Source organism: Protobothrops mucrosquamatus, unplaced genomic scaffold (assembly GCF_001527695.2).
Source record: "Protobothrops mucrosquamatus isolate PMUCROS unplaced genomic scaffold, P.Mucros_1.0 scaffold129, whole genome shotgun sequence".
Taxonomy (NCBI): Eukaryota; Metazoa; Chordata; class Lepidosauria; order Squamata; family Viperidae; genus Protobothrops; species Protobothrops mucrosquamatus.
The window spans coordinates 1,615,935-1,627,161 of NW_015386496.1; the positions used below are offsets into that span (position 1 = coordinate 1,615,935).

The following is an 11,227-nucleotide window of genomic DNA, read 5'->3' on the forward strand; positions in this document are numbered from 1 at the left end:
TCCATATCACTGTTGGTCATATGCAGAAAAAAAGATGCATGTTAAATTCTGTATCTAAAATAAAATTATGTGTAATGTTTAGAGGAGGAAATGATAAATATCTTTATTACAGCCATGGGCAAAGGGGATGTTCATACAAGAGAGTGAAACATTTAATTATACAACCTATTTTGTTTTTTTTAAAAAAAGATATTTTAAAAAACGTATGATCATTCATTTATTTATCTTGAACTCAATGTAGTTGCAGGCATTTTTCCTTCTCTATGTTATAAGAACCTAGACTGTTTGAATTAATGCTTCATAAAATTTTCAATGGTTAAACTTGTTTCACATAAGAATGTATTGGGAGTGCTAGATACAAATATCAAATTATTTTGATTAGTTTTATCTTTTTATATTCTCCTTTATTTTATGCTTCTCAACAAAGATTTTCTTGCCACTTATGTATCTAACAATCAAATATTAAAAAATATACGTGTAGTATGATTAGCAGGTATCAGCCTCAGGTCAAGCCTATCTGCTCAAAAGCTAATTAATAGTAGGATTTGATATCATTGTTAACTGCAGCCTGGATTAGGAAACGTGTAAGCTGCCTTGAGTCCCCAAGTGCGAGTAGGTGGCAATATAAATTTTCTAAATTAAAAAAAACAAAACAAGGATAACAACTAAAAAAAAAAGCCAAAACAGTGCTGGGCTGCATTAACAGAGGGATAGAATCAAGGTCATGTGAAGTGTTAACACCACTTTACAATGCCTTGGTAAGGCCACACTTGGAATACTGCATCCAGTTTTGGTCACCGCGATGTAAAAAAGATGTTGAGACTCTAGAAAGAATACAGAGAAGAGCAACCAAGATGATCAGGGGACTGGGGGCTAAAACATATAAGGAACGGTTGCCGGAATTGGTTATGTCTAGTTTAATGAAGAGAAGGACGAGGTGTGACTTGATAGCAGTGTTCCAATATCTCAGGGGCTGCGACAAAGAAGAGGGAGTCAAGCTATTCTCCAAAGCACCTGAAGGCAGGACAAGAAGCAACGGATGGAAACTAACCAAAGAGAGAAGCAATCTAGAACTAAGGAGAAATTTCCTAAGAACAATTAATCAATGGAAGAACCTGCCCTCAGAAGCTGTGAATGCTCCAACACTGGAAGTTTTTAAGAAGATACTGGACAGCCATTTGTCTGAAATGGTATAGGGTTTCCTCCCTGAGCAGGGGGTTGGACTAGCTGACCTCCAAGGTCCCTTCCAAATTATTATTATTATTATTATTATTATTATTATTATTATTATTATTATTATTATTATTATTATTATTATTATTATTATTATTATTATTATTATTATTATTATTATTATTATTAACTAGAAGAAGGCAAGATACTTCCATAACTGATACCAATGGAACTGTATGGATGTGCCCATCTAATTACTGGGTGTACTCGAGGGCATGTTATACTTTTTTAGCATTTTTTAGCATGTTAAGAGAGCCAGTTTGGTGTGGTGGTTAAAGTATAGGTCAGAAATTGGAAGACTGTGAGGTCTAGGCCTGCCTTAGGCACAAAGCCAGCTGGATGACTTTGGATGGTCACGCTCACTCAGCCCCAGGAAGGAGGCAGTGGGAAAACTCAGAGATAAGTCCATGCAGTTGCCAGAAGTCAATAATTCCTTGAGGGAAGGAGAGAGGGAGAGATATAGGTACAAGTGTACACACATGGGGGGAGGGGGAGAGAGAGATAGAGAGGGAGGGAGGGAGGGAGAGTTGTAGTGATCCTTACTTGTCTCTACTTTGAATATAACAAAAGGAAGGAACCTGTGGAATTATTGCTAAGATAATCATGTTCCCTGTCATACCATGCTTTATTGGTAGGCACTAAAACCTACTGTGCAGCATAGCAACACAGCCCTAATGGGGTTTTCTATAGTGGAAAAACAGATTTCTTTGAGACTATAATGGATCAGGATCCAATATCATCATCATCATCATCATCATCCATAAGAAGTATTTTGTATGTTTGCTATGGCATGAAAATAGAGGTTAGAAAGAATAAGGAAGGCAAAGAATTCTTCAGCTGAAGTTTTATTTGAATTTGAGAAGAACTTGGTGAAAATCATCTTTGTTTTCCTGAGGCAGCCATTATTGCATGAAATCCTGATACTTGTTACTGCGTTGCTAGCTCTGAGAATACCACAAGTATCTCTAATGACACGTGCATATTTATTAGTCTGCTTTGGTGACATTATCCTAAGTTGGATCAGAGTATTTTTTTTGTTTGTACTGCATCAGGAATTTTAACACTGAAATTATTAATTTTTATTATTTATTTGTTTATTTATTATTTATTAATAATTAATATTATTAATTATTGGCCCAATCAGATAGTATTCTCTTCACAATAAACTTGTGTTCCTGTATGCTCCTTTCCTCCCAAATCCGGCAAATGGATTGGAGGTATATAACACATGTGGGAAACATCCCATTTGGAAATCCTCGATATGCTGGAAGTGTGAAGAGACCGTTGGGAATTACAAAGCCAGCTGGATGACTTTGGATGGTCACGCTCACTCAGCCCCAGGAAGGAGGCAGTGGCAATGTTCAAAGGCACAAAAATTTTGGAACTTATTAAAGAAGTGGTTGGAAGAAATTTTGCAAATAGATATAGAAGCCAAATCAGAATTTTTCTTATTGGGAATTATAGAAAGAAAATATAAGAAAGACACAAATTATTTACTACTGCATATAGTAACAGTGGCACGACTAGCCTTCGCTCAAAAATGGAAAGAGAAAAATACTCCAACCGAAGAGGAAATATTATTGAAAATTTTCAATTGCTCTGAAATGGATAGACTTACACGGGAACTCAAGGACAAAAGTGAAACCAAGTACTATAAAATCTGGGAACAATTTTATGATGGGATAGACAATAAGAGGGTAGCCAAGATAAATGTATAGTGCTAGAATAAAATATAGATTACAGACAAATGTATATTTAAAAGATAAATAGATATATAGAAATAAGGGAAAAAGTGTTAATAGTATATTATAAATAGTGAGCAAAGTTCAAGAACTATATGTTTATATGAGTACTAATACTATTGTAAAATGTTGGAAGATGTATGGAACCAGTGACGTCATATCTATGTCCAATGTGTTTTTAATTTTGCATTATTAATAAAAAAAAATTAAAAAAAAAAGAAACATCCCATTTGGCTCAGCTAGTGAAAACATATCAAAAGTTACAGAAATAGAAATGTTCATACACAATTCCCTTTTGCAGAGATCAGGTTCTCAACTATAACCTTGGTAGAAGGCTACCGGCAGACCATGTGAGTGGATGTCTTCAGTTCAAGGTAGAGATTACATCTTCTCTTCATGAAGGTAAGATTTTGAAGTAACTACAAAAAGAGTTTTATGACTGAAAAATGTTCACAGAGTCTTAGGATGAACTTTTGATTAATTTGGATTTTTAACCTTGGAATTTAATGAATATGGCAATGATGTTTTCTAAGAAGCTTTGGGGGATGAAGTGACAGTAAAGATGCTAGAGCGTTGCTGGAGGAAAACAAGAGCCTACATTATAGAGATATGGGTGAAAAAAACCCATATTTTTTTCTGTTATTAAGTCTGTAGAATGCCAACTAGCAACTCTTTTTATGGTAACCTTCTTAAGGAATGAATGTGATGAATGGCTGCTGTGAAGAATCTAAGCATTTTAGATAAAGTTGCTGAGATTCACTCAGAGTTACAGTACATCTTAGCTGGGGAGATTCTTGTACTTGGCTAAGAGCAGGATCTCGCCATTTTATTTCAGAGAAGTTTGAACCTGTGAGGCCTAAGGAAATGGATGGGTCCTCTGTGGTGTTAGTGCTGCCACCTGTATTTTAAATCCTTGTTCTTCCTTCTATAGTCCCTGTATATCCTTCTTACTTGAGATGTCATGTTATCCCAGTTCTTTCAATTAGTTTCAATAGTTTCTTTCATTAATATTTCCTGTTTTGAAAGCTTATTTATAGTATTTCACTGGTAGGTCTTTTAACAGACGTTTGTACTTTTTGTACTTGCTAATTGGTCTACCTAATTAAAATCATTCTGTTGTCTAATCATTCTTAATTTCCTTAGCAATTACTGGTAACTAAGTATAAGTTCTGTACATTCCTTGTTTTCGATTAGAATTAATGCTCCCAAATTTTCTGATATTTACAATGAATTAATAAAAAAGAATATTAAGATTATAAAGTTTTATAGATATAAGCTTGCTACCCTTCCTTCCTTCCTTCCTTCCTTCCTTCCTTCCTTCCTTCCTTCCTTCCTTCCTTCCCTTCCTTCCTTCCTTCCTTACTTTCTTTCTCTTTCTTTCTTCCTTCCTTCCTTCCTTCCTTCCTTCCTTCCTTCCTTCCTTCCTTCCTTCCTTCCTTCCTTCCTTTCTTTCTTTCTTTCTCTTCCTTAAATTATTCTGTTAAATATCATGCATTTTATGGTTTTGTGTGAAATACATGGTAAGAATTTGGTTTTTCTTGTTAATCCATGTGCATTCAAAGGATGTCCAACTGGTTTCTATATTATGATACAAAACCTCTTTTTTAATGAAAAAGCAAGTTAATATGTAATATTTGAACTATCTAGTAGGTGCTGCTGTAGAAAATGTGCTCAGAATTTGAGGATTCCATTTTCTCTCAGGAACTTTATGGCTGTATTTTGCAAAAGATTATTCTTTATATGATCCTAGTTGCACATTCAAGACCTTGTGTTTAAATTTCTTCTTTTTAACTCAGTTATTATTTACCTACTAGAAATTGCTGCCTGCATTCAAAAGTGTATTTGGTTAAGGATGTGCAAACTGATTTTGTAGCTTAGAGATATGAAAGTTGAGTCCCTGTAAACTAGTGATCAAAACCAAACCAAGAATCCTAAACAATTGCATTGTTCCTGCTTCTCCTTAAAATGTTAGAATTGAAAAAAGGGAAGCAGGTCAAGTTTGCTTTCTAATCACACTAAAATAATTTGTTATCTGTGGCTTCTGTGGTCTTTTGAGGAACCATATTTATGTGGATATGCTGGTAGTGCATGCAGCTAATTATATACAGTAATTGTCACGTATAAGAATGTAACTAGTGCGGCAGCCCAATATAAACACTTTCTTCACTTTCAATTGTAGCTATCAGATTACCTGGAGCTGTGATGATCCTCCCCATACTCTTCGCCATTCTCCCATGTCTACTGCTGCCTCCTCATTGTAGCAGACATGATGCAGTTCTCAGGGGCTTTCTAATCTCTCTCGCTATTTCTCTGAAATTTGGCAGCTTGCTATATTTTCCTATAAATACAATCCAATTCTGTTGAAAAAAGAAGTTACCATTATGTGTTTCTCCATCGTTAGTTGATGGGAGGCATGTCTCATTTTGGATTGGAGTCTGAGATGAAGCAGAATGTATTGAATGGAGCTCCACTTGAAATCTTACGTTTGATGCATAACTGTAGGGTATTTCCTAAAAGGAGATTTAGTGAAATTTTAAAGGAAATTCATCAGTATAGTTCTGTACACAGAACTTTCTTGTGTGCTGCTTCTCTCTCGTGCAACCCACTTGGGCCCTCAAAATCTGTTAAAAATAGTGCCCAGTTCTGGAGAATGGTCTGAAGATTGGTGGTAGATGCAAGGAAAGGAATAAGAATCAGCATAGATAGGAGTATAAATCTATTCACATGATGTTATATTTCACCCAAATTTACTTCATGTATAACTTTTGTGTTATTTCCTCTTTAAATTCTTCATTCAAGACTGATAGCTTAGAAGTCCTATGTATTCCGTTCTGACAAAGTGCTGTACTGAGGTTGTCAGATAGAGAGTTAAGATTCACAGGTAAGGCACATGGATCAGTTTCACTCATCAGTCTTTGTCTTTTCATTGTAGATGCTTCACCGGAAACTGTAGGAACCTTTCTTGGAATAAACTCTGTCAATGGGGACTTAGGAAGCCCTTCTGATGATGAGGATGTACCCGCAGGGCATCATGATACTCATCCACTTTGTTCAAATGGGCCAATTCTTGAAGAATCATCTGGAGATGCCATCTTGCGGCATTCCTTTAGGACTAGTACAACTTCGGAAACAGATCAAGAGGATTCAGCCTCTACAACGTCAAGGTCCTCAGTTCCCAGGGGCCGCCAGGACTCCTTGAATGATTACCTAGATGCAATAGAACAAAGTAATCTTCCTAGATCTGGGACATCTACTGGTAATGAACGTACTATTGGGGCATCCCCAAAATTGAGGAGTAGCTTCCCCACTGATACACGACTTAATGCTATGCTTCACATTGATTCTGATGAAGAGGAACATGAATTCCATCAAAGTCTGGGTTTCCAGTCATCAGTGGACGATGATGGTGGTGGTTTAATTATGTTAAATGGTACTAGTAGAAATGATGAAGCAGCTTTCTTAAATGGCTCCTCAGGGGAAGTAACACAAAGCCAAGCCTCTGAAGAAATTGTGACAGCACCAGATGTAGAAATACCTTTGCAATCTTCCTGTTGTCAGGAGGAGACATCCAATGGGCCTGCTGAACTGGAGATAGCAGGACAAGAAACTGAAACTCCTCAGAATTCTCAGGATAATTGTTTGGAAGATTTAGCAAGCAATACCATTTCTGTACCTCAGGAGGCAGCAGAACAACCCATCTCTGGTGCGGATACTGGAACTTCTGAGTTAGTTTCTGGGAGCAAAAGGGAAATCAGGGAAGCCGAATCTATTGATCAAGGATCAGAACCTTCTCAGATTTCCTCAGAGACCGAGCAAAGTGATGCTGCTCATACTGAGAGTGTTAGTGAATCAAGCACCAGGCCAGAGGGAGAAAGTGACATAGAAGGGGCTGATGGCTCTTGCAATGAAGGCACAGCTACCCAACTCTCCTCCGTTGACACTGGCTGCTCTTCCTTTGAAAGCAATCGCTTTCCTGAGACTCCAGCCTTCTCTTCGCAGGAGGAAGAAGAGGGTGCTTGTGCAGCAGAGGCTTCCAGCAGTGAGCCTCTTCCAGAAATTCAGGAAGCTGTGTGCACTCAGGCCTCTTTACCTGCGGTGCACATACCAAGCAATCAAGAGGAAGGTCAATTGTTTGAAATGGATGGGCTGCCAGACGGTGATGAATCAGAAGAGATATGGCAGAGGAGACAGAACCTGCAGGCTGCAGCTACACATAACCAGTCTCAAGAGGAAGATATTAGAGGGGCATCAGCACCATGTGAAGGAGCTGCTTCACAGGAGGCTGGAGCTAGTGGAGGTAATCAGCACAAAAGAATGCCAGTAAGATGATTGATAGCTTACCTGTCTTTATTCCATGATTGATTCTATTTATCTTGGCAAGCTAGTTTAATTTTTAATTTTGAAAAATATGGTCCAAATATAAAATACTGGATTGTATAGCAACACCAATATTTTCCCAATCTGTGTTTATTTCTAATCTCCGTGCAAGTACTGTAAGAATCTATTTATAAAAGTGCATCAGTCTAACAACCCAGGCAGGATTTGGTTTACTTTGGTTTTACTGCAGATCATTTAGAGCAGTGGTGGCGAACCTATGGCACGGGTGCCAGAGGCGGCACTCAGAGCCCTCTCTGTGGGCACGCGCGCCGTCGCCCCAGTTCTAGGCCTTCAGCTGGGTTTTATAAAACCTTTTCACTTTAGGCCTCCGCCACCATGTGCCAAAAAAAAAAAGGTTCAATCAGTCAATTTCAACTTCTCACGGGAAAAAAAAAATCTTGCAAAGTTGGAATTGATTGATTGAACTTTTTAGTCCCATCCAGTCTGCCGTTACCGCCGCAGCCATGCCCACCCAATGGGCCATCCCCACCCAATGGGCCATCTCCACCCAATGGGCCACACCCACCCGGCACTCGACGATGCATAAGTGGGTTTTAGGTTGCAGTTTGGGCACTCAGTCTCTAAAAGGTTTGCCATCACTGATTTAGAGTGTCATGAAGGGTTTTTGTTCACATTGTTTAGTGTTGTCTAGTCCTTCAGACACTACATTGAAGAAGGCAGGTAGGCAGGCAGGCAAGCAAGCTAAATTGGTCAGGGGATTGGGCTAGATATCCTTCCCCTGCTTGGTGCCCCAGGGAGGGTTGGTATTACCATTCCCAGATTTTCAAACAAGTTGGTTGGGAATGCTGAGAATTATATTGCCAACAAATCTTGAAGTCACCAGACCTCAGGCTTAGGAGGAACCCCCACTTCCTCTCTGGGATCAGTCATCTTCTGTTTCTTTAAAAGTTGAATGTAGACTATGGCAGAACCAAGTCTGATTGGTCAGAAGTTCCATAATTTCTTCATAGCATTATTCTGAGATAAATAAATAAAAATTAAAGTCTTGTCACCTCTCTCCCCAAATGATGACCTTGAGTTCTTATACTGAGATTATACATTCTTTTCTTGGCAACGTAACACTATTGAAGGACACTTATTATTTTCTTCTCTCATTTATTCAAAGGACCATTTAATTATCCACAATTAAAAAGAATAAGACATAGGATGTAAGTTGTTTCTATTCAGAGATGTATTAGGTGCTTAATTACAGAAAGATCATCACAAGAGTTACCAGTGACATTCTCTGACTTCTTTTGACTTCTCCTTTCTACTGATCGCTGCTTTTTTCATCTTCTTCGTCCACATTTTCCTGTCCATTAAAAGAGCTGTAAAACCAAGCTGCTTCCTCGGGGGCTGGGCTAGGACATCATAGGATGCCATTTCTAAATGTGAATCACCTTATTAGTTTTTGTTTGCCTCCTTCCAATATGCCTGCTTTTGTGTTCTTTAAAATTCTTACTCCGTTATTTTCACCTTTGTGAGCTGCTCAGAATCTTGTGTACAAATAGCAAATATTGTACATGTTTTGATGGAACGTTTACATAGGATTTCTTTTGGATTTTAGGTTCTCAGCCTGATGGTCCTCAGCCTCTGAGATCTCTTCCCTCAGTTCGTCAGGATGTTAGTCGTTATCAGAGAGTGGATGAAGCATTGCCACCAAGTGAGGAACTTTTCCTGTTTTAATTAAAAATATAAAGAATACAGACTACGTGAAGGAGTACTTATTTTTTTTTCATAGTAAAGCATACCCAGAAGAATTTGAAGTAGCAGTAATCAGATCCCTGTTTAAAAAAAATGGATTGTGTGCTTCACCTTTTTTTTTCTCCCTAGAAATGGTGCTGCTGTGAGGTCCTTCTACTGGGAATCAAATTATATTACATGTGGTCCTCATTGAAAGACCACTCATTCAGCGATTGTTTGAATTTGTGACATTGCTGAATGAATGGTGGTTATGACCAGTCCTGGAATTTCCAGACGGCGCAGTGCTGCCTGCAGATATGTGATTGCAATCCAGGCACTTAGCAACCAACCAGTGTCCTGCAATGACATGATCACGATTTGCAGATTTTTCTGCAGGCTTCCACAAGCAAATCAAGGGAAAAGCCAGTCGGAAGTTGGAAGTCACAGTCACACGAGGCCCTTGTTTAACAACTGTAATTGGGGACTACCAGAACTACCGTTGCTAAGCAGCATAGTCACATGACATCACACTTTATGATGTGATGATTGCTTAGTGATGTAAGTTCCGGTCCCAATTACTGTCATAAGCTGAGAACCACCTGAGGAGAGAAATAGTCTGTTGTGGCATAAACCAGGTCCCTGCCTAAGTCATGGTTATCTATTCTGACAGACTCACAGTCTTCAAACTTTCAGATAGTTCCTTTCAAGTTGAGATGCTAGGGATTAAATCCAGGAATTCTACACACATGATTTGTATTTTGCAACTCCTCTGCAATTAACAATCCTAACCTGTGTGTTAAGATGCAGGAGTTCTACATTTGGGCTCCTATGAGCCCAAAATACTGAAAAGGAAGCCTCTCACTTTGTGTTTTGTTGGTCTGTCTCCATTTTGTATATGCGTCACACGTGTGTGTGCATACATATGCATTCTCTCTCTATGGCCATGATATGCAGAACTGCCAGTGTGTATGCTTAAAAACAATTGAATGAATAGATACATAAATAAAGTAGGGTCTTACTGTCAGATAGAAAACATTGCTTTAAGTTGTTAAAATCCTTAATATTTTGCGATATGTTTCTTATCTTAGATTGGGAAGCTCGGATTGACAGCCATGGGAGAATATTCTATGTGGACCATGTTAACAGAACCACAACATGGCAGAGGCCCACAGGTCCACCAGCCCAGCAAATCCTTCAACGTTCCAACTCTATACAGCAGATGGAGCAATTGAATCGTCGGTGAGAAATTTTCAGATAGTTTTTGTTTTATCTGCAGTACAAATGAAACACAGTGTAAAACTTCATCTAATCAAGGGCAAAACTTCATCACTGCAAATTACACAATTCCCTTGAATTAAACAAATGTAGAAATATTTACCTTATTCTTCATAGCTTGCATCATACTGAATATCAGTATTACCTAAGAAACAATTTCATATTTTGTGGGGGGAAAAGCATTAAAGATGTGGTGCAGACATAATTCAGTGCAAAAGTATAGGACTGATGGAGAACTTAATAAACATTATAGTATTAAAAATATTATTTTAGTCATTATAATATGGTTTGGCACCTATGAAGGTGAAATGTTTCCAGAATTTTAAACAGTTGCTGAATGAATTGTCATAAGGAACAATTGTATAGATTGGGGAACAATACATAAGGCAGATGGAAGTGTGGAAGTGTGGAAAGTAAATAACTGCTCACTGTTCAGAATTGCAACTTTCACAATGACTATCAAAAGTAATAAATATTAGTCATATTCTTTATAGGTTTGGCTAGCTATATTATTTCCATTATTGGTTCCAAATGCTAGTGTTTGGAAAAATGCACATCTAAAATTATGAGAGGGATTATTGTAAGGAAACAAACAAACCAAAATCCCCAGTTCCATTTTCTAGGTAGAATCATATTTTTGCAGCATTTTACTCAGAACAAAAATCAATAAGAAGGCAATGCCTTCCCTGAGATTTAGAACAAATAGAAAATGTATTGTGAAGGGAAAAAAAACAGCAAGCATGGGCACAAATTCTTAGTTAATAAATGTCTTATAATGTCATGCTTGAAATAGTTTAAGATGTGGAAGAGCAAGAAGTTCTTGAAGTAGACTGGCTGTGGTTTAACTTTTTATTAAACAAATAGCTTTTTAGTTGTACTACAAGAGAACTCTTCATTGCATGTATGGTGTGGTGTAT

General features: G+C 37.8%; 1 protein-coding gene across 1 annotated transcript in view; it reads left to right on the forward strand.

Moving 5' to 3' along the window:
- HECW2 (HECT, C2 and WW domain containing E3 ubiquitin protein ligase 2) overlaps positions 1-11,227 on the forward strand; it is a 116,824-nt gene that overhangs the window by 52,473 nt on the left and 53,124 nt on the right. Inside the window, exons 7-10 of the mRNA XM_015813025.1 lie at positions 3,277-3,377; positions 5,908-7,272; positions 8,920-9,015; positions 10,124-10,274. Coding sequence (XP_015668511.1) covers positions 3,277-3,377; positions 5,908-7,272; positions 8,920-9,015; positions 10,124-10,274 — 1,713 coding nt within the window. The remainder of the gene's footprint in view (positions 1-3,276; positions 3,378-5,907; positions 7,273-8,919; positions 9,016-10,123; positions 10,275-11,227) is intronic.